The sequence below is a fragment of the Panulirus ornatus genome, chromosome 2, assembly GCF_036320965.1.
Source record: "Panulirus ornatus isolate Po-2019 chromosome 2, ASM3632096v1, whole genome shotgun sequence".
Taxonomy (NCBI): Eukaryota; Metazoa; Arthropoda; class Malacostraca; order Decapoda; family Palinuridae; genus Panulirus; species Panulirus ornatus.
In genome coordinates this window covers 33,304,543-33,329,064 of record NC_092225.1, presented here as the reverse complement: position 1 = coordinate 33,329,064, position 24,522 = coordinate 33,304,543, and the positions used below count along the sequence as shown (strand labels likewise).

The window sequence follows — 24,522 nt, the reverse complement described above, 5'->3', positions numbered from 1 at the left end:
GGTTCCAACAATTTTGTATGGTTGCCAGGCATGGGCTATGGATAGAATTGTGCGCAGGAGGATGGATGTGCTGGAAATGAGATGTTTGAGGACAATGTGTGGTGTGAGGTGGTTTGATCGAGTAAGTAATGTAAGGGTAAGAGAGATGTGTGGAAATAAAAAGAGTGTGGTTGAGAGAGCAGAAGATGGTGTTTTGAAATGGTTTAGGCACATGGAGAGAATGAGTGAGGAAAGATTGACCAAGAGGATATATTTGTCGGAGGTGGAGGGAACGAGGAGAAGTGGGAGACCAAATTGGAGGTGGAAAGATGGAGTGAAAAAGATTTTGAGTGATCGGGGCCTGAACATGCAGGAGGGTGAAAGGAGGGCAAGGAATAGAGTGAATTGGATCGATGTGGTACACCAGGGTTGACGTGCTGTCAGTGGATTGAATCAGGGCATGTGAAGCGTCTGGGGTAAACCATGGAAAGTTGTGTGGGGCCTGGATGTGGAAAGGGAGCTGTGGTTTGTGTGGCAGCTAGAGACTGAGTGTGAACGAATGGGGCCTTTGTTGTCTTTTCCTAGTGCTACCTCACACACATGAGGGGGGAGGTGGATGGTATTCCATATGTGGCGAGGTGGCGATGGGAGTGAATGGGGGCAGATAGTGTGAATTGTGTGCATGGGTATATATGTATGTGTCTGTGTATGTATATATATGTGTACATTGAGATGTATAGGTATGTATATTTACATGTGTGTGCATACATTGTGTATTGGGTTGGGTTGGGCCATTTCTTTCGTCTGTTTCCTTGCGCTACCTCGCAAACACGGGAGACAGCGACAAAGCAAAATAGATAAAAATAAATATAAATATATATTTTCTTTCTTTTCTTTTAAACTATTCGCCATTTCCCGCGTTAGCGAGGTAGCGTTAGGAACAGAGGACTGGGCCTTTTTTGGAATATCCTCACCTGGCCCTCCTCTGTTCCTTCTTTTGGAAAAATTAAAAAAAAAAAGATATATTATATATATAGAGAGAGAGAGAGAGAGAGAGAATGAGAATAAAGAAAAATTTCAAATACATGTGTTCACTGTCTGCATCACATTAAGGTTCCTCTACAGAATATGGGCAGCCATGCTACTCTCATGCATTGAACATGTGAAAGTACGAATTCTACTACAGAGGTTAGGATTTCTGAGACTTATTGAAGGCTCCTTATAGTTCCACCTTCAGACTTTATTTTGCTGGATCATTATATGAAGCTAAATACTTCCCAAAACTGAAGCACAGTTGCCCATTAAGAATCTTCTCTGAACACGAGATACCAGACACTCATCATCAACTTGTTAAAAAGTACAAGAAATCTACATGGAAAATGGAAGAGGCCTTCTTTTGTGGATGGCATAATTACTGTTTACTCTACACTCTGTCATCTCACTCTAGCACCAATTCTATCGCACACACCAAATGTATAGTAAGCAAATTGACATATTTGATACTGTAGTTTATAAACATTGGCTCTAGGAATTTAAATACAGAATGGGGTAATTTTTACTGGATTGCAGGAAAAGTTTTAAGGATCGTATGTGAGTTTTATGTTGCTTTATTAATCTTGAAGTTTGCTGGAAAAGTTTTAAGGATCTTACAAGTGAGTTTTACTTTGCTTCATTAATCTTGAAGTTAGAAAATTTATGAACCTATATTGATTATAGCATCAGTTTGTACAATATTGATATTAGTTTTTGCTCATGCAGTTAAGCTTTTTATTAGTGGATTTTACAGTTTTAAAAGACTTAAGGAAAAGAAAATTGTCCATGCAGCCATTCAGGATTGTATGGTTAGTGGTTAGTAGGAAAGTCATCATTCAAGTGTTATGGAAAATTTATAAGACTGAATAGAAGGATTTTGATTTGGGGTGTAGGCTGTGCCAACTCCATCTTCTTGGTTCTAATTGGACAAAATTAGAATGCGTGGACACAGCTAATAGGCCTCAGGGATTTTAGCTTACTTTCTCAGATAAGCTGGTAACTATTCATATTTTGTTTGAGTGAGTCTGAGGATCAACTCCAGACCTTGAAATTTAAAGCCACATTTCCTAAGCATGTGGTCATGATATCTACCCAGGCTGATGTACAATCATTCCAGATCTCAAGCACTAAGTAGCAATGATGTGAGACGTGGCACAATGTAGGCTGATAACTGGAAACCGTAAAAAAAAAAGAAATGACCCACTTAGAAGGTTGTGACACAAATGCCTTTTTGTTTATAGGAAGTTTTCAAAAAGTTTGAAATTGTACTCATGAGTTTTTATATTGTGCATTACTGTAGTGCATATATTTTCAGTATGTTCTTAGCAATAACAGCATATCAGTGTTAATCACAACTTACAGTGATGTTATTTTGCTTAAATTATTTCTGAGGAAAATGATTATATATATATATATATATATATATATATATATATATATATATATATATATATATATATATATTCTTTTTTTTAAACTATTCACCATTTCCCGCGTTAGCGAGGTAGCGTTAGGAACAGAGGACTGGGCCTTTTTTGGAATATCCTCATCTGGTCCCCTCTGTTCCTTCTTTTGGAAAATTAAAAAAAAAGAGAGGGGAGGATTTCCAGCCCCCCGCCCCCTCCCCTTTTAGTCGCCTTCTACGACACGCAGGGAATACGTGGGAAGTATTCTTAATCCCCTATCCCCAGGGATAATATATATATATATATATATATATTTTTTTTTTTTATTATACTTTGTCGCTGTCTCCCGCGTTTGCGAGGTAGCGCAAGGAAACAGACGAAAGAAATGGCCCAACCCCCCCCCCCATACACATGTATATACATACGTCCACACACGCAAATATACATACCTACACAGCTTTCCATGGTTTACCCCAGACGCTTCACATGCCCTGCTTCAATCCACTGACAGCACGTCAACCCCGGTATACCACATCGCTCCAATTCACTCTATTCCTTGCCCTCCTTTCACCCTCCTGCATGTTCAGGCCCGGATCACACAAAATCTTTTTCACTCCATCTTTCCACCTCCAATTTGGTCTCCCTCTTCTCCTCGTTCCCTCCACCTCCGACACATATATCCTCTTGGTCAATCTTTCCTCACTCATTCTCTCCATGTGCCCAAACCATTTCAAAACACCCTCTTCTGCTCTCTCAACCACGCTCTTTTTATTTCCACACATCTCTTACCCTTACGTTACTTACTCGATCAAACCACCTCACACCACACATTGTCCTCAAACATCTCATTTCCAGCACATCCACCCTCCTGCGCACAGCTCTATCCATAGCCCACGCCTCGCAACCATACAAAATTGTTGGAACCACTATTCCTTCAAACATACCCATTTTTGCTTTCGGAGATAATGTTCTCGACTTCCACACATTCCTCAAGGCTCCCAGGATTTTCGCCCCCCCCCCACCCTATGATTCACTTCTGCTTCCATGGTTCCATTCGCTGCCAGATCCACTCCCAGATATCTAAAACACTTTACTTCCTCCAGTTTTTCTCCATTCAAACTTACCTCCCAATTGACTTGACCCTCAACCCTACTGTACCTAATAACCTTGCTCTTATTCACATTTACTCTTAACTTTCTTCTTTCACACACTTTACCAAACTCAGTCACCAGCTTCTGCAGTTTCTCACATGAATCAGCCACCAGCGCTGTATCATCAGCGAACAACAACTGACTCACTTCCCAAGCTCTCTCATCCACAACAGACTTCATACTTGCCCCTCTTTCCAAAACTCTTGCATTCACCTCCCTAACAACCCCATCCATAAACAAATTAAACAACCATGGAGACATCACACACCCCTGCCGCAAACCTACATTCACTGAGAACCAGTCACTTTCCTCTCTTCCTACACGTACACATGCCCTACAACCTCGATAAAAACTTTTCACTGCTTCTAACAACTTGCCTCCCACACCATATATTCTTAATACCTTCCACAGAGCATCTCTATCAACTCTATCATATGCCTTCTCCAGATCCATAAATGCTACATACAAATCCATTTGCTTTTCTAAGTAATTCTCACATACATTCTTCAAAGCAAACACCTGATCCACACATCCTCTACCACTTCTGAAACCACACTGCTCTTCCCCAATCTGATGCTCTGTACATGCCTTCACCCTCTCAATCAATACCCTCCCATATAATTTACCAGGGATACTCAACAAACTTATACCTCTGAAATTTGAGCACTCACTCTTATCCCCTTTGCCTTTGTACAATGGCACTATGCACGCATTCCGCCAATCCTCAGGCACCTTACCATGAGTCATACATACATTAAATAATCTTACCAACCAGTCAATAATACAGTCACTCCCTTTTTTAATAAATTCCACTGCAATACCATCCAAACCTGCAGCCTATATATATATATATATCCCTGGGGATAGGGGAGAAAGAATACTTCCCACGTATTCCCTGCGTGTCGTAGAAGGAGACTAAAAGGGGAGGGAGCGGGGAGCTGGAAATCCTCCCCTCTCATTATTTTTTATTAATTTTCCAAAAGAAGGAATAGAGAAGGGGGCCAGGTGAGGATATTCCCTTAAAGGCCCAGTTCTCTGATCTTAACGCTACCTCACTAACGCGGGAAATGGCGAATAGTTTGAAAGAAATATATATATATATTTAGTATAGATAAATAGATCATAGCATTCTTCTATTTATAATTTTGAATGTTATATGACCAGGTGGAAACGACAAAAGTCCTGTTAAAGGAAAATGGTGTCAACCTGATGCTGACTGTGGTCGACACACCAGGTTTTGGAGATGCTGTTGACAACAGTGATTGGTGAGTAACTGCGTATTTCTTATAATGTGAATGATTATTTTTGTCTTTTATCATTATGAAAGTATTTTTTCTTATTTTTCTTGTTCCATCCATGTCACTTTCTACAATTTATATTATCATGTACATTGAAATAATCCTGTGATATACTATGCAGTATGTGAATTACCAAACTCTGATGTCCTCCAACTATAGATATCATAGTTGCACAATTTTTCTAACTTTCTTCAGTCATTTAAATTCCTTCAAGGAGGCCTTGATATCCTATCATCCTCAAGTAGAGATCATCTACTTAGAGGACTTCACTGCAAACTGCAAATTGTAAAAGGAGGAAAAAATTTCCTTTCACTTTCAATTCTCCCTTCTTATCATCTCAAAATGATAAGAAATCTGTCATTTTTTAGATGAAACACCCTTGTATTTCTGTTCATTCACCTTACTTTCCCTTTTCTGTACCATTGACACTATTTCTGTTTCCATTGTTGATAAAGCCTCCCTACCTAATTCTCCCAGCATTGTAAGGAAGGTACCAAGCAAATGCAGAGGATGTTAGGATTTATCAAGAGAATTTTTTGTACAAAAGTAAGGATGTAGTTTTGCCACCATATGTAAGTTTAATTAGACCTCACTTTGAAAATTCAGTGCATTTCTGGGCCCCCACCTAAGAAAGAATATTTTTAAATTTAAAGCAGTGCAGTAAAGAGCAACTAAATTCCTTCCTTCTTTATGTAATAAATCATACAAGAATAAATTGCAAGAATTTGATTTGTTCTCTGTTAGCAAGAGGCAGCTCTGAGGCAATATGATGGAACCTTTTGAAATACTTAGGGGATTCAACAATATTGATATAGAAAATTTCTTTACAGTTGCACCAGTGCTGCCAACAAGACTGAATTGACTAGAACTTAGAGGTTACTGAATTGATCTTGATTGCAAAAAATATTTCAATACCGGCGACATTATTATCATGTCGAATAAGCTTCTGGAATATGTTGTTCAGTGCAACACTGTACTATGGACCTTGCTATGGACTTTCGTAGCGTAGCAGGTAGCCTTTCCGACATCAACACATTCATGGGCTGCCCAGCCAGGGTCAATCCTGGTTGTGACAGTTGGTCCACTCAACATTTTCTTTATAGTGCTCTTATAAGAGAAAACTAATTTTACATCAAACAGTCTTGGTCTTACATTTGTCCAGTATATGGGAAGGATAGCAAAGTTTCTTACCGATGGTATCAATATTACTAAATTCCTCATCCAGAAATTCTGAGTTAACAGTTCGTAAAGCTCTTAGATATATATGGAAGAAAATATAGACTGTTAAGTACTAAATCTGTGACCTGAGTGAAAGTGAACATAGAACCTTGTATTAGTTGGCATTCTGTAGATGCTATATTTAAAGCAATATTTTTCCCCATGAATCACCACATCCAGGAATGGTAATTTTCCCTTATCTTCATTCTCCACAGTAGACCTGATAGATGGCTTTAAATTAGTTAATTTACAAGTAAGTGAGCTTGGGAAGGAGACTTGTGTGAGGAAGTACCAGGAGAGACTGAGTACAGAATGGAAAAAGGTGAGAACAATGGAAGTAAGGGGAGTGGGGGAGGAATGGGATGTATTTAAGGAATCAGTGATGGATTGCACAAAAGATGCTTGTGGCATGAGAAGAGTGGGAGGTGGGTTGATTAGAAAGGGTAGTGAGTGGTGGGATGAAGAAGTAAGATTATTAGTGAAAGAGAAGAGAGAGGCATTTGGACGATTTTTGCAGGGAAAAAATGCAATTGAGTGGGAGATGTATAAAAGAAAGAGACAGGAGGTCAAGAGAAAGGTGCAAGAGGTGAAAAAGAGGGCAAATGAGAGTTGGGGTGAGAGAGTATCATTAAATTTTAGGGAGAATAAAAAGATGTTTTGGAAGGAGGTAAATAAAGTGCGTAAGACAAGGGAGCAAATGGGAACTTCAGTGAAGGGCGCAAATGGGGAGGTGATAACAAGTAGTGGTGATGTGAGAAGGAGATGGAGTGAGTATTTTGAAGGTTTGTTGAATGTGTTTGATGATAGAGTGGCAGATATAGGGTGTTTTGGTCGAGGTGGTGTGCAAAGTGAGAGGGTTAGGGAAAATGATTTGGTAAACAGAGAAGAGGTAGTAAAAGCTTTGCGGAAGATGAAAACCGGCAAGGCTGCAGGTTTGGATGGTATTGCAGTGGAATTTATTAAAAAAGGGGGTGACTGTATTATTGACTGGTTGGTAAGGTTATTTAATGTATGTATGACTCATGGTAAGGTGCCTGAGGATTGGCAGAATGCGTGCATAGTGCCATTGTACAAAGGCAAAGGGGATAAGAGTGAGTGCTCAAATTACAGAGGTATAAGTTTGTTGAGTATTCCTGGTAAATTATATGGGAGGGTATTGATTGAGAGGGTGAAGGCATGTACAGAGCATCAGATTGGGGAAGAGCAGTGTTGTTTCAGAAGTGGTAGAGGATGTGTGGATCAGGTGTTTGCTTTGAAGAATGTATGTGAGAAATACTTAGAAAAGCAAATGGATTTGTATGTAGCATTTATGGATCTGGAGAAGGCATATGATAGAGTTGATAGAGATGCTCTGTGGAAGGTATTAAAAATATATGGTGTGGGAGGCAAGTTGTTAGAAGCAGTGAAAAGTTTTTATCGAGGATGTAAGGCATGTGTACGTGTAGGAAGAGAGGAAAGTGATTGGTTCTCAGTGGATGTAGGTTTGCGGCAGGGGTGTGTGATGTCTCCATGGTTGTTTAATTTGTTTATGGATGGGGTTGTTAGGGAGGTGAATGCAAGAGTTTTGGAAAGAGGGGCAAGTATGCAGTCTGATGTGGATGAGAGAGCTTGGGAAGTGAGTCAGTGTTGTTCGCTGATGATACAGCGCTGGTGGCTGATTCATGTGAGAAACTGCAGAAGCTGGTGACTGAGTTTAGTAAAGTGTGTGAAAGAAAAAAGTTAAGAGTAAATGTGAATAAGAGCAAGGTTATTAGGTACAGTAGGGTTGAGGGTCAAGTCAATTGGGAGGTAAGTTTGAATGGAGAAAAACTGGAGGAAGTAAAGTGTTTTAGATATCTGGGAGTGGATCTGGCAGCGGATGGAACCATGGAAGCGGAAGTGGATCATAAGGGGGGGGGGGGGGCGAAAATCCTGGGAGCCGTAAAGAATGTGTGGAAGTCGAGAACATTATCTCGGAAAGCAAAAATGGGTATGTTTGATGGAAAGTGGTTCCAACAATGTTGTATGGTTGCAAGGCGTGGGCTATGGATAGAGTTGTGTGCAGGAGGGTGGATGTGCTGGAAATGAGATGTTTGAGGACAATGTGTGGTGTGAGGTGGTTTGATCGAGTAAGTAACGTAAGGGTAAGAGAGATGTGTGGAAATAAAAAGAGCGTGGTTGAGAGAGCAGAAGAGGGTGTTTTGAAATGGTTTGGGCACATGGAGAGAATGAGTGAGGAAAGATTGACCAAGAGGATATATGTGTCGGAGGTGGAGGGAACGAGGAGAAGTGGGAGACCAAATTGGAGGTGGAAAGATGGAGTGAAAAAGATTTTGTGTGATCGGGGCCTGAACATGCAGGAGGGTGAAAGGCGGGCAAGGAATAGAGTGAATTGGATCGATGTGGTATACCGGGGTTGACGTGCTGTCAGTGGATTGAATCAGGGCATGTGAAGCGTCTGGGGTAAACCATGGAAAGCTGTGTAGGTATGTATATTTGCGTGTGTGTTTTGGACGTATGTATATACATGTGTATGGGGATGGGTTGGGCCATTTCTTTCGTCTGTTTCGTTGCACTACCTCACAAACGCGGGAGACAGCGACAAAGCAAAAAAAAAAAAAAAAAACTTAGGAAAACATTTACATCCAAGTTAGAGGGCCTTATACATAAAATGTCATCAACATATCTGTACCACGGCATAACAGTGTTGTTATAGTAGGGACAAATTTCTTTTCAAAGAACTCATACGAATTTGACAGTAGAGGAGACAAGGGGTTTCCCATGGCTATACCAAAAGTCTGCTGATAATGCTCAATATTGAAAGTGAATTTGCCATTCCTAATGCACAGGCCTACAAGTTTTACAGTTACATGTGATGGAATTCCAGCAATTCCAGTTCATGGCCCTGGAGTTCTTCCAAAAGATAATCGAGAATATATTCGATGGGGACTTTGGTGAACAATGAGCAAACATCAAAACTTACAAGCTTTTCCTCTTGCTAAACACACTATTGAGTTTGTTCACAAGATCACATGAGTTAACAATATGAGAGCCTGAAATGCTTCCTAGAAGTGGAGACAGGATTTTAACTAGCTAGTTACATACATGGGTATGGAAGATGGAAGGAAAAGGATACAAGTGCAAGGACCTATAGCAAAAAGGGAGGTAAGAAGGGCAGTACTAAGACTGAAGATTGGATAGCCACCTAGAGTGGATGGGAATAATGCTGAAATGCTGAAGTTTGGAAGAGAAAGTGTGATAGAGAAGATACACCTGATATTGGATTTAGCATGTAAACAGAAGGTTGTGCCTGAGGATTGAATTAATGCTATTGTTGTTCCTTTATTCAAAGGAAAAGTTGCTATGGATATATGTGGTAATTATGGGGGAATAAGTCTTAAATATACCAGGAAAAGTGTGTACAAGAATGTCAATTGAAGAGTAATGGAAGTGACTGATGCAGAATATGTGAGGAGCAAAGGGTGTTAGGGAAGGTATGGATCAGGCTTTTGTAGCAAAGATGACAGTGGATAAGCATTTAGCAAAAGGTAAGAAGTTGTATGCAGCTTTTATTGATTTGGAGAGAGCTTATGACAGAGTTGAGTGGAATGCTGTATGGGATATGTTTAGGATATATGGAGTAGGGGGACAACTGTTGGATGGTGTGAAAGCCTTCTATAGAAGAGCAAATGCATGTGTAAGAGTAGATTGAGAGTTGAGCTCAAGTTTCGGTATACATTTGGGTGTGAGGCAGGGCCTTGTGATGTCACTGTGGCTTTTTGTTACATAAATGGATGAGGTGATAAGAGATGAAAGCAAAACTAGGAAAAAGAGGTGCAGAGATGGAGTGTGGCATTGAGGTATGATAGTTAGTGCAAGCCTGTTTGCTTATGACAGTGTGTTGTTTGCTGAGAGTGAAGGGGAGTAGCAAAGGTTGTAAGTGTGTTTTATGATGTTTGTAAGCATAGGTGATTGAAGGTAAATGCAAATAGATGTAAAGTAATGGTGTCTGAGAGGAAATAAGAGTGAAAGTAAAGATTTTGCAAAGCCATATAGAGTAAGAGGAGAAAATGCACTAAACTATGTTTTGAGTTTGGGGAGACAGACTGGGAGAGATGAGGGGAGAAGAAAAGTCATTGAGTCTCTTCATAGAATAATAAAGGATAGTGGTGTAAGTACAGAAATATAGAGAGGATTAAGGGACAACATAGTCCTCCCATCCCTAATCTATGCAGCTGAAACATGGACGTGGAATGAGTCACAGAGGTCAAGAATCCAGGCTGTGGAAATGAGCTATTTGAGAACATGTGGTGTGACTAGATGGAATGAAGAAAGAAATGAAAGGGTGGATGAGAGATGTGGTATGGCAAGAGATGCAAAGGGAATTAATTATGGAGTGGTAGAGTGAGTGAAAAGTAATACTTTGAGGTGGTTTGGGCATGTGGAAAGAATGCAAGACTGGGAGTTTACAAGGAGAGTGTGTGATAACACAATTAAAGCGGTTGGTGTGAGAGGAAGAACACCTGTGACATGGAGAAACAGAGTGGAAAAACACTGGAGGGAGAGAAATGGAAGAATATGTGGAATGGTGTATGCAAGGGAGGTATGCATGGACACTGATAAGTGGAGTCTGTTTTGCCATGGCCATACCTTTGATGGGAGTTCCTGGAGGGAATGGACATCAGTGATATAGTTAGATAGAATAGATAGAGAAAAATGTTATCGGATTAGCAAATCTTAAGTGTGCAGCTGACATTCACATACATTTTGTATTTCATTATCATTATTATTATTATTATTATTTTTATTTTTTTTTTCAAACTATTCGCCATTTCCCGCATTAGCGAGGTAGCGTTAAGAACAGAGGACTGGGCCTTTGAGGGAATATCCTCACCTGGCCCCCTTCTCTGTTCCTTCTTTTGAAAAAAAAAAGAAAAAAGAGAGAGAGGGGAGGATTTCCAGCCACCCGCTCTCTCCCCTTTTAGTCGCCTTCTATGACATGCAGGGAATACGTGGGAAGTATTCTTTCTCCCCTATCCCCTTATTATTATTTATATTTATTTATTTATTTTGCTTTGTCGCTGTCTCCCGCGTTTCCGAGGTAGCACAAGGAAACAGACGAAAGAAATGGCCCAACCCACCCCATACACAATGTATATACATACACGTCCACACACGCAAATATACATACCTATACATCTCAATGTACACATATATATACACACACAGACACATACATATATACCCATGCACACAATTCACACTGTCTGCCTTTATTTATTCCCATCGCCACCTCGCCACACATGGAATGCCATCCCCCTCCCCCCTCATGTGTGCGAGGTAGCACTAGGAAAAGACAACAAAGGCCCCATTCGTTCACACTCAGTCTCTAACTGTCATGCAATAATGCCCGAAAGCATAGCTCCCTTTCCACATCCAGGCCCCACACAACTTTCCATGGTTTACCCCAGACGCTTCACCTGCCCTGATTCAATCCACTGACAGCACGTCAACCCCAGTATACCACATCGATCCAATTCACTCTATTCCTTGCCCTCCTTTCACCCTCCTGCATGTTCAGGCCCTGATCACACAAAATCTTTTTCACTCCATCTTTCCACCTCCAATTTGGTCTCCCACTTCTCCTCGTTCCCTCCACCTCCGACACATATATCCTCTTGGTCAATCTTTCTTCACTCATTCTCTCCATGTGCCCAAACCATTTCAAAACACCCTCTTCTGCTCTCTCAACCATGCTCTTTTTATTTCCACACATCTCTCTTACCCTTCCATTACTTACTCGATCAAACCACCTCACACCACACATTGTCCTCAAACATCTCATTTCCAGCATATCCACCCTCCTGCGCACAACTCTATCCATAGCCCACGCCTCGCAACCATACAACATTGTTGGAACCACTATTCCTTCAAACACAGCCATTTTTGCTTTCCGAGATAATGTTCTCGACTTCCACACATTCTTCAAGGCTCCCAGGATTTTTGCCCCCTCCCCCACCCTATGATTCACTTCCGCTTCCATGGTTCCATCCGCTGCCAGATCCACTCCCAGATATCTAAAACACTTTACTTCCTCCAGTTTTTCTCCATTCAAACTTACTTCCCAATTGACTTGACCCTCAACCCTACTGTACCTAATAACCTTGCTCTTATTCACATTTACTCTTAACTTTCTTCTTTCACACACTTTACCAGACTCAGTCACCAGCTTCTGCAGTTTCTCACATGAATCAGCCACCAGCGCTGTATCATCAGCGAACAACAACTGACTCACTTCCCAAGCTCTCTCATCCACAACAGACTTCATACTTGCCCCTCTTTCCAAAACTCTGTGTAAGGTATTAAGAATATATGGTGTGGGAGGCAAGTTGTTAGAAGCAGTGAAAAGTTTTCATCGAGGATGTAAGGCATGTGTACGTGTAGGAAGAGAGGAAAGTGATTGGTTCTCAGTGAATGTAGGTTTGCGGCAGGGGTGTGTGATGTCTCCATGGTTGTTTAATTTGTTTATGGATGGGGTTGTTAGGGAGGTGAATGCAAGAGTTTTGGAAAGAGAGGCAAGTATGAAGTCTGTTGTGGATGAGAGAGCTTGGGAAGTGAGTCAGTTATTGTTCGCTGATGATACGCGCTGGTGGCTGATCCAGGTGAGAAACTGCAGAAGCTGGTGACTGAGTTTGGTAAAGTATGTGAAAGAAAAAAGTTAAGAGTAAATGTGAATAAGAGCAAGGTTATTAGGTACAGTAGGGTTGAGGGTCAAGTCAATTGGGAGGTAAGTTTGAATGGAGAAAAACTGGAGGAAGTAAAGTGTTTTAGATATCTGGGAGTGGATCTGGCAGCGGATGGAACCATGGAAGCAGAAGTGAATCATAGGGTGGGGGAGGGGGTGAAAATCCTGGGAGCCTTGAAGAATGTGTGGAAGTCGAGAACATTATCTGGGAAAGCAAAAATGGGTATGTTTGAAGGAATAGTGGTTCCAACAATGTTGTATGGTTGCGAGGTGTGGGCTATGGATAGAGTTGTGCGCAGGAGGGTGGATGTGCTGGAAATGAGATGTTTGAGGACAATGTGAGGTGGTTTGATCGAGTAAGTAATGTAAGGGTAAGAGAGATGTGTGGAAATAAAAAGAGCATGGTTGAGAGAGCAGAAGAGGGTGTTTTGAAATGGTTTGGGTACATGGAGAGAATGAGTGAGGAAAGATTGACCAAGAGGATATATGTGTCGGAGGTGGAGGGAACGAGGAGAAGTGGGAGACCAAATTGGAGGTGGAAAGATGGAGTGAAAAAGATTTTGTGTGATCGGGGCCTGAACATGCAGGATGGTGAAAGGAGGGCAAGGAATAGAGTGAATTGGATCGATGTGGTATACCGGGGTTGACATGCTGTCAGTGGATTGAATCAGGGCATGTGAAGCATCTGGGGTAAACCATGGAAAGTTGTGTGGGGCCTGGATGTGGAAAGGAAGCTGTGGTTTCGGGCATTATTGCGTGACAGCTGGAGACTGAGTGTGAACGAATGGGGCCCTTGTTGTCTTTTCCTAGTGCTACCTCGTACACATGAGGGGGAGGGGAATGGTATTCCATGTGTGGCGAGGTGGCAATGGGAATGAATAGGGGCAGGCAGTGTGAATTGTGTGCATGGGTATATATGTATGTGTCTGTGTGTGTATATATATGTGTACATTGAGATGTATTGGTATGTATATTTGCGTGTGTGGGTGTTTGTGTGTGTACACTGTGTATGGGGGTGGGTTGTGCCATTTCTTTCGTCTGTTTCCTTGCGCTACCTCGCAAACGCGGGAGACAGCGACAAAGCAAAATAAATAAATAAATAAATATATATTATTATTATTATTATTATTATTATTATTATTATTATTATAATTATAATTACTACATTATTATTATCATTATTATTTCATTTTATGATTAGTTGCAGAAAAGCTATCAGAACCACTGTTTCTTTGTTTTCTTACGAGTCAAGAGTTACGCATTTGTGATTTAGGAAAACACCATTTACTGGATTGGCCACTCCTAAATAAGGGTGGCTTGGGTGCAGCAGGGGCTTGCCAGTGGGTGCAGTGGACAGTAGTGCAGGTGGTGGTAGGTGCCACTAGTGCGACAAGTTCCTAAAAAGGCCTACAGCTACTCACCGTGGTCACTGGTGGGTTACTGAGGCCTCCAGGTAGCACCAATGTCAACCTTTTTTTTGGGTTGCCTTTTATAACCAGCAGAGCTTATAATAAATGCAGAATTTAATTTGTGATTGGAAATCAGGTTTGTAGATTAATGTTCATAGCATCTCACTGCATAACTGCAGATTGATGTTTATAACACCGAAAGGGTTAACTGAATGAATGTTAATGAAACAAGCAGTATTATTTAACCAACAACTGACCTGGCTTTGAGTGTAGGTTGATAAGTAACATAGCATCAATTTGTATTCTGTCCATGGTGAAGAATAGTATCCTGCAGTTATGCAGTGAGATGCTATGAACATTAACCTACAAACCTGATTTCCAATCACAAATTGGTGATAATGAGAAGTTGACCACTAATAAAGTATATAATGTAGATGAGACTGTTGTTTTGTTGGTGTATGCCAAGGAAAACAAGGACTTCCATAATTTTAGGACTCTTGCACTTTGGATTTATGCATTAAGTTGATTCATGAAGTGATACCAGTGTTTAAAGAATAATTGTCACACAGTAGAATGTATTTAGGTAATCACTAACAAAAGTCTGAGAACTTTGAAAGTGCCTATAAGAAGTGGAAGAAAAATAGGACGGAAATGAGATTGAGTAGACCCAATGATACCATGGAGGAGATTATTTAACAACTGTGGCTGATTTTCTCTTCCTGTAATCCTGGGGTAATGGAGGACTGTGGTAACAGATGATAGGCAAAAAGCCGGAATATTTCCATAGGAATAACATTTCCAGTATCCTTCCCATGCATGTCAGCCACTTTGTACCTTCATACGTATTTGTAGTGTGAAAGGTGTAATATTTCTAAGTATATTCATGTTATTCACTATGAACAATGTCTGTCCCTGTGTATGAAACATAAGTTTATATGATATAAGATTATTTTTGATATAAGAAAGAAACAATCCTTAAATATCCTCCCCAAACTTGTAGGTCAGTCTCCCTCAAAGTGAATGTTAATGTGAAAGGTATGATGTTTCTAAATACATTCATGCTATTCACCACCTTTGCTTTCCCTCTGTATGAAAGAAGATATCAGTTGGAAAAGAAGCTTAAATAAAAAATAAGAAACGACATCTTGGCCACTAAAAAACATTGTACAACAGGCATGATATGAGTAATAAGATGGCAGTTGAGAAAAACAGACTAATACAATAAGCAGGCAGTGTGGTGAGCACCACACACTACCCCTGCCATAGGTTCAAATCCTTGCTGTGGTTTCTGTTACTTTTTAATGCTGGTATCTATTTTCATATGGAAAATCAGGCTCAAAGATAAATTATGCTTGGTCAGAGATGAGGTGAAGAGATGAAGCAAGTACTTTGAAGGACTGTTGACTATGTTTGATGATAGGGTAGCAGATATTGGATGTTTGGGCTGGGGAGGTATGTGAAGTGAAAAAGTATGGCAAATGGTTTGGTGAAAAGCGAAGAGGTGGTGAAAGCTTGTGTAAGATGAAGTGTGGGAAGTTGACATTTATGGATTAGTTAGTTAGGATTTTTTGATGCCCTTTTTACTTGGATTTAGCATGAAAAGAAAAGGATTTAGGGGAAAGAAATAATCAACTAATTGGTTAAATGTACATGGAAAATAAGTGCACATTAAATGAAGCTTGGTGTTGTGTACTTGTTTCCTTCAGTGTACTGACAGTATTGCACTTGAATTTGTTCATCTTTTTTTTTCACTGTACAATTTGGCATTGCTATTTTCGTGCGGTGGGGTGGTGACGAGAATGGATGAAGGCTGCAAGTATGGATGTGTACTTGTATACATATGTAGATGTGCATGTGTGGGCGTTTATGTATGTACATGTGCGTGTGTTGTCGTTTATGTATGTACATGTGTATGTGGGTGGGTTGGGCCATTCCTCGTCTGTTTCTTTGTGCCACTTCACTCACGCGGGAGACGGCGATAAAGTATAATGAATAAATAGATATAAATAATTTGGCATTGCTTACTGTCACTATATTATGCAATCATCATGTAATCATGTTAGCCTTAAGCACATTTGTATTGGTGAAATCTTAATCCAGGTTAATGAAACTTTTCTGTAATATACTGTCATTCATCAGTTTTTACAAAAAAAATCTTTTTTCAGTTGGCAACCTGTCACAGATTATGTGGAAAGCAAATATGAAGAGTATCTCAATTGTGAATCCAGAGTAAACAGAACACAGATTAGTGATAGCAGGGTAAGTCATCATCCATTTCAACCATGTTTGTGTGTAGACATTGAATTTCTAAGAATTTGTAGTTAATTGATCCCTTGGATCATATATAGCTGGAAAAAAGATGATAGTTATATTTTTTCATATTTGAAAAGTTAGTATAGTTGAGTCTCTAGTGCAGTGTTTAGGGAAATACTATATGTTGCATAGGTGTCTGACACATCTTCAACCACACTTTTAATTTTGCTTGTGCCTTTTTTTATGACTTTATTTTGTTGATACCTATTTGTAAATACCACTTTGTACAGTATGGGGAGGGAGTTTTTCAGTCATGAGGCACCATCTTCAGAACTGTAAGCTGTCTGCTTTCTAAGTTTTTATCATTCATACACTATTGTATTGTAGTCCCTTACGTCTTTTGTAACAAGTTTCTTGCTTAATGTCATGTAATAGCCTCTGGTTGTTATACCTTTGCAGTTTTGAATGAAATGCCCTATACTGATCATCAAACTGGTTTATAGATCTAGAGGTTGTGATTGATTTAAGTCACCCCTTGTCTTCTCCCTTCCATGGTGCACAAATTTATGGCTTTTAACCTCTCAGTGTAATTCAATTGTCCTTATTTTTTTTCACTCCTTTAGACTTTCTCTGTTAGGTTTTTGTTGCCTGATTTAAGTACAGTGGCCAGACTTGAGAAGCAGATTACTGTTTTTGCCTACTGTTTTTGCCTAAGATGTGAAGTTAGCTGATTTTTTTTTTCCAAATTCAGGTGCTTGAATGCAGTCCTGAAATTTACCAGCAGACACTGTATTTCCTTTATATTTCTTTTAAGGTGGGGCTTTTGTGATAGGTAAGATACAATGTCGACTCCCAAGTCCCTCTTTCACACAGGGTCCTGTAACTTATTCCTTTCTAGATAATGTTTGTATTGAGACCTTCGTTCATCATGTCCCCTCCTCATTTGTAGTGCATTTATTCAGGTTGAATATCATCAGTCAAGTATAAGACCAACTTTGGAGTCAGTGTAAGTCCCCTTGTAAGTTAATGCAGTCCTCATTGCCTTGTATTTACTCAGGTTGAATTTCATAAACCATGTATCAGACCAATTTTGAGTTGTTTTAGGTCCCTGCATAAGTTAATACGTTCCTTCTCATTCTTTACTTCCCTCATGACCTTGACATTGTCAGCAAACTTGTTCAGGTCTGAGTGGAATTCTTGTGTGGAGCATGTAATGTTGTCTATGTTCATGTTTTAACTGTCAGTACTAAGTTGAAGAATATAAAAGAAGCAAAAGCAATGCTGGAAAAGGGAGAAAACAGTCTAAAACTTTGCCTCTTAACACATTCAGTGCAACTATCTCATGTACTTAACTTTTCCCCACTTTGGTTGTTCCATTTACAGTACAGCCTAGCAATCTCAGGAATTTTGTGTATGCCAGGAAGTATATCTTTGCATGAAAATATGACAACTGGCATGCACAAAATATTATCATTTGCATGGCTTATATTTTTCCCTTGGGCTTGTTCAGTGCTGTCAGAATGGTAGAGGCATAAGAGAATTTTGCATCAGCAAGGCTACAGCTCAGAACCCTGGCTATTACACTGATTTATGAGTTATGATTTACTCAGCTAGCTTAGATGATAATGATGCTGAAAATGGCTTAACTGATGAACAAACTGATATGAAGGAAACCATGAGGCACGGGAAAATATGATTCAGCACTTATGTTTTAGACATACGATATGAAGAAAGATTATTGAAGTAAAGGTGAGTTGGTAATTTGAGTAATTATAATTATATGTCTGATCATTATCTTGTGGAGGCTAAGGTGAAGATTTGTATGGGTTTTCAGAAAAGAAGAGTGAATGTTAGGGTGAAGAGGGTGGTGAGAGTAAGTGAGCTTGAGAAGGAGACCTGTGTGAGGAAGTACCAGGAGAGACTGAGTACAGAATGGAAAAAGGTGAGAACAATGGAAGTAAGGGGAGTGGGGGAGGAATGGGATGTATTTAGGGAATCGGTGATGGATTGCGCAAAAGATGCTTGTGGCATGAGAAGAGTGGGAGGTGGGTTGATTAGAAAGGGTAGTGAGTGGTGGGATGAAGAAGTAAGAGTATTAGTGAAAGAGAAGAGAGAGGCATTTGGACGATTTTTGCAGGGAAAAAATGCAATTGAGTGGGAGATGTATAAAAGAAAGAGACAGGAGGTCAAGAGAAAGGTGCAAGAGGTGAAAAAAAAGGGCAAATGAGAGTTGGGGTGAGAGAGTATCATTAAATTTTAGGGAGAATAAAAAGATGTTCTGGAAGGAGGTAAATAAAGTGCGTAAGACAAGGGAGCAAATGGGAACTGCGGTGAAGGGCGCAAGTGGGGAGGTGATAACAAGTAGTGGTGATGTGAGAAGGAGATGGAGTGAGTATTTTGAAGGTTTGTTGAATGTGTTTGATGATAGAGTGGCAGATATAGGGTGTTTTGGTCGAGGTGGTGTGCAAAGTGAGAGGGTTAGGGAAAATGATTTGGTAAACAGAGAAGAGGTAGTGAAAGCTTTGCGGAAGATGAAAGCCGGCAAGGCAGCAGGTTTGGATGGTATTGCAGTGGAATTTATTAAAAAAGGGAGTGACTGTATTGTTGACTGGTTGGTAAGGTTATTTAATGTATGTATGACTCATGGTGAGGTGCCTAAGGATTGGCGGAATGCGTGCATAGTGCCATTGTACAAAGGCAAAGGGGATAAGAGTGAGTGCTCAAATTACAGAGGTATAAGTTTGTTGAGTATTCCTGGTAAATTATATGGGAGGGTATTGATTGAGAGGGTGAAGGCTTGTACAGAGCATCAGATTGGGGAAGAGCAGTGTGGTTTCAGAAGTGGTAGAGGATGTGTGGATCAGGTGTTTGCTTTGAAGAATGTATGTGAGAAATACTTAGAAAAGCAAATGGATTTGTATGTAGCATTTATGGATCTGGAGAAGGCATATGATAGAGTTGATAGAGATGCTCTGTGGAAGGTATTAAGAATATATGGTGTGGGAGGAAAGTTGTTACAAGCAGTGAAAAGTTTTTATCGGGGATGTAAGGCATGTGTATATATATGTTATATCCCTGGGGATAGGGGAGAAAGAATACTTCCCACGTATTCCCTGCGTGTCGTAGAAGGCGACTAAAAGGGGAGGGAGCGGGGGGCTGGAAATCCTCCCCTCTCACTTTTTTTTTTTTAATTTTCCAAAAGAGGGAACAGAGAAGGGGCCCAGGTGAGGATATTCCCTCAAGGGCCCAGTCCTCTGTTCTCAACGCTACCTCGCTAATGCGGGAAATGGCGAATAGTATGAAAGAAAAAGAAAGTAAGGCATGTGTACGTGTAGGAAGAGAGGAAAGTGATTGGTTCTCAGTGAATGTAGGTTTGCGGCAGGGGTGTGTGATGTCTCCATGGTTGTTTAATTTGTTTATGGATGGGGTTGTTAGGGAGGTAAATGCAAGAGTTTTGGAAAGAGGGGCAAGTATGAAGTCTGTTGGGGATGAGAGAGCTTGGGAAGTGAGTCAGTTGTTGTTCGCTGATGATACAGCGCTGGTGGCTGATTCATGTGAGAAACTGCAGAAGCTGGTGACTGAGTTTGGAAAAGTGTGTGGAAGAAGAAAGTTAAGAGTAAATGTGAATAAGAGTAAGGTTATTAGGTACAGAAGGGTTGAGGGTCAAGTCAATTGGGAGGTGAGTTTGAATGGAGAAAAACTGGAGGAAGTGAAGTGTTTTAGATATCTGGGAGTGGATCTGGCAGCGGATGGAACCATGGAAGCGGAAGTGGATCATAGGGTGGGGGAGGGGGCGAAAATCCTGGGGGCCTTGAAGAATGTGTGGAAGTCGAGAACATTATCTGGGAAAGCAAAAATGGGTATGTTTGAAGGAATAGTGGTTCCAACAATGTTGTATGGTTGCGAGGCGTGGGCTATGGATAGAGTTGTGTGCAGGAGGATGGATGTGCTGGAAATGAGATGTTTGAGGACAATGTGTGGTGTGAGGTGGTTTGATCGAGTGAGTAACGTAAGGGTAAGAGAGATGTGTGGAAATAAAAAGAGCGTGGTTGAGAAAGCAGAAGAGGGTGTTTTGAAGTGGTTTGGGCACATGGAGAGGATGAGTGAGGAAAGATTGACCAAGAGGATATATGTGTCGGAGGTGGAGGGAACAAGGAGAAGAGGGAGACCAAATTGGAGGTGGAAAGATGGAGTGAAAAAGATTTTGTGTGATCGGGGCCTGAACATGCAGGAGGGTGAAAGGAGGGCAAGGAATAGAGTGAATTGGAGCGATGTGGTATACCGGGGTTGACGTGCTGTCAGTGGATTGAAGCAGGGCATGTGAAGCGTCTGGGGTAAACCATGGAAAGCTGTGTAGGTATGTATATTTGCGTGTGTGGACGTATGTATATACATGTGTATGGGGGGGGGTTGGGCCATTTCTTTCGTCTGTTTCCTTGCGCAACCTCGCAAACGTGGGAGACAGCGACAAAGTATAATAAAAAAAAAATAATATGTAGATAAGTTTAGTAACTGAGTTTGGTAAATTTTGGAAAAGAAGAAAGCTTAGAGTTAATGTGAATAAGAGCAAGCTTATTAGGTACAGTAGCTACGGTTGAGGGACAAGCCAATTGGTAGGTAAGTTGGAAGGGAGAAAAACTGGAGGAAGTGAAGTGTTTTAGATATCTAGGAGTGGATTTAACAGCGGATGGAACCATGGAAGCGGAAGTGAGTCACAGGGTGGAGGAGGGGGCGAAGGTTCTGGGAGCATTGAAAAATGTGTGGAAGGCGAGAACATTATCTCGGAAAGCAAAAATGGGTGTGTTTGAAGGAATAGTGTTTCCAACAATGTTGTGTGGTTGCAAGGCGTGGGCTATAGATAGAGTTGTGTGGAGGGTGGATGTGTTGGAAATGAGATGTTTGAGGACAATATGTGTGGTGTAAGGTGGTTTGATCGAGTAAGTAATGAAAGGGTAGGAGAGATGTGAGGTAATAAAAAGTGTGTGGTTTAGAGAGCAGAAGAGGGTGTATTGAAATGGTTTGGTCATATGGAGAGAATGAGTGAGTAAAGATTGACAAAGAGGATATATGTGTCAGAGGTGGAAGGAACAAGTGGGAGACCAAATTGGAGGTGGAAGGTTAGAGTGAAAAAGATTTTAAGTGTTTGGGGCCTGAACATGCAGGAGGGTGAAAGGCATGCAAGGAATAGAGTGAACTGGAACAGTGTGGTATACCGGGGTTGATATGCTGTCATTGGATTGAACCAGGGCGTGTGAAGTGTCTGGGGTAAACCATGGAAAGTTTTGTGAGGCTTAGATGTGGAAGGGGAGCTGTGGTTTTGGTGCATTACACATGACAGCCAGAGACTGAGTGTGAAAGAATGTGGCCTTTGTTGTCGTTTCTTAGCACTACCTCGTGCATGGGGGGGGTGCCTTTTCATGTGTGGCGGGGTGGCGACATGAATGGCTACGGGCAGCAAGTATGAATATGTACATGTGTACATATGTATTTGTCTGTGTATGTATTTATTTATTTATTTATTTTGCTTTGTCGCTGTCTCCCGCGTTTGTGAGGTAGCACAAGGAAAAAGACGAAAGAAATGGCCCAACCCACCCCCATACACATGTATATACACACATGACCACACATTCAAATATACATACCTATACATCCCAATGTACACATATATGTACACACACAGACACATACATATATACCCATGCACACAATTCACACTGTCTGCCTTTATTCATTCCCATCGCCACCTCGCCACACATGGAATACCATCCCCCTCCCCCCTCATGTGTGCGGGGTAGCGCTAGGAAAAGACAACAAAGGCCTCATTCGTTCGCACTCAGTCTCTAGCTGTCATGCAATAATGCCCGAAACCACAGCTCCCTTTCCACATCCAGGCCCCACACAGCTTTCCATGGTTTACCCCAGACGCTTCACATGCCCTGATTCAATCCACTGACAGCACGTCAACCCCGGTATACCACATCGATCCAATTCACTCTATTCCTTGCCCGCCTTTCACCCTCCTGCATGTTCAGGCCCCGATCACTCAGAATCTTTTTCACTCCATCTTTCCACCTCCAATTTGGTCTCCCACTTCTCCTCGTTCCCTCCACCTCCGACACATATATCCTCTTGGTCAATCTTTCCTCACTCATTCTCTCCATGTGCCCAAACCATTTCAAAACACCCTCTTCTGCTCTCTCAACCACACTCTTTTTATTTCCACACATCTCTCTTACCCTTACATTACTTACTCGATCAAACCACCTCACACCACACATTGTCCTCAAACATCTCATTTCCAGCACATCCACCCTCCTGCGCACAACTCTATCCATAGCCCACGCCTCGCAACCATACAAAATTGTTGGAACCACTATTCCTTCAAACATACCCATTTTTGCTTTCGGAGATAATGTTCTCGACTTCCACACATTCTTCAAGGCTCCCAGGATTTTCGCCCCCTCCCCCACCCTATGATTCACTTCCGCTTCCATGGTTCCATCTGCTGCCAGATCCACTCCCAGATATCTGTGTATGTATATATATATATATATACATTGAAATGTATAGGTATGTTTATGTGCGTGTGTGGGTGTGTATGTATATACATCTGTATGTGGGTAGGTTGGGCCATCTTTCGTCTGTTTCCTTGCGCTACCTTGCTAATGCTTAAGACAGCGACAAAGTATAAGAAAAATAAGTAAATAAGTTTAGTAGTAATTAGAAATTAGCCTACACAATACGTGAATGCCTGAATGAACAATCACTCCCACTGAAGAAAACACATGAAAATCTCTCCCCACACCAAAAGCACCAACACAAGAGTGACATATAAACTAAATGCTGTAAACTGAATGCCCTCTTAACACCAACAGTCACCAGATTAGTTCACAAAAAAGGATCCTATACCATCCTTTAAAATCAGTTCATCCACTCCAAACTACAACTCACCTGCTTGGTTTTCCAATGACTCAAAAGCAAATACAGTGAAATGCCTTTGGTGTGGCAATCTGTTGTTTAGAAACTTCCATGATTTGAAAAAGAAACATAATTTGACCTCGTTCACCAAAATTACTATGGCTCAGAAAATTGCCAATCTTTAGTCAGGTGCTGTGGTAGTTTTGTTACTTCATGGTTGGCCACTGTGCTTTGTGATTCATATCTGTATATATGTTTACATGTATGTGCCCTAGGGTTTATCGTTTTTACTTTTTTTTTCATTCATATGTGGTTAGTGCGGAAAATTTGTGGATCCACAGGAGAAAATTCTGCAAAAAATATGGGTTCTCTGTGCCACCATCTAACCCCCCTGAGGGGCTCAAAAATGTAAGAATAAGGTATTAAAAATGAACATTTATAGAGAAAATCAAAAGATGAAATATATTTATTTGTTAGTGAGGTAGTTAATTTTTTAGAAATACGCTTAAAGTATTTTTGAAACCTGGAAGTAATTGAACAACTCCCACAGCCCACCCAAGGAATTAAAAATATAGCATTTTTAATAAACATACCACCTATTCTTAAAAAATTGCTAAAAATCTTATTGCAGTATTTTTTGGCCATAGGTGCTCTAATATGATGTCTTGAATGTAATTGAAGTATATGAACAACATAAGTTAAAAATGACAATTCATTCTTCATTACAGAAATATTAGATTTGTAAATAAATGCCATTTTATTTTATATGTCATTTAAGCATTAATATAAAATGAAATTTAAAGTTTACTGTGTAGTTTTCCTTTAAGATATAACAAATAGCCTATTGTATGCAGCTCTTTACTTATTTTTGAAGTATTGTACTTCAGAAATAAGAAGTACAGTATTTCAGAAATAACCCAGAACTCATGGCATGAATGTAGCTGCACTGAGAGTTCCACTCTTACTCCTTCCCAACCACCCAACCATATAAGGAGCTGTTCTGTCATGAATTCTTCTTTTGAGTGAAATTTTGGCAGAGCCTTTCAACTTTGAAAGGTTGTTCTTATGAGTCCATCTCTACTTTTTTGGCCACACACTTTAGTTGATGCGTCTGTAATTAATTCTATATTGCAT

The 24,522-nt window shown here is 40.6% G+C and overlaps 1 protein-coding gene across 3 annotated transcripts in view; it reads left to right on the top strand.

The window, feature by feature from the left end:
* pnut (septin 7-like protein pnut) overlaps window positions 1-24,522 on the top strand; it is a 150,678-nt gene that overhangs the window by 36,880 nt on the left and 89,276 nt on the right. For all 3 annotated transcript variants that reach the window (XR_011714256.1, XM_071675083.1, XM_071675074.1), the window contains exons 3-4: window positions 4,733-4,833; window positions 16,383-16,476. Coding sequence is in view for 2 of the 3 variants with exons in the window: in XM_071675083.1 (XP_071531184.1) it covers window positions 4,733-4,833; window positions 16,383-16,476 (195 nt within the window). In the remaining variant the exon portion in view is untranslated. The remainder of the gene's footprint in view (window positions 1-4,732; window positions 4,834-16,382; window positions 16,477-24,522) is intronic.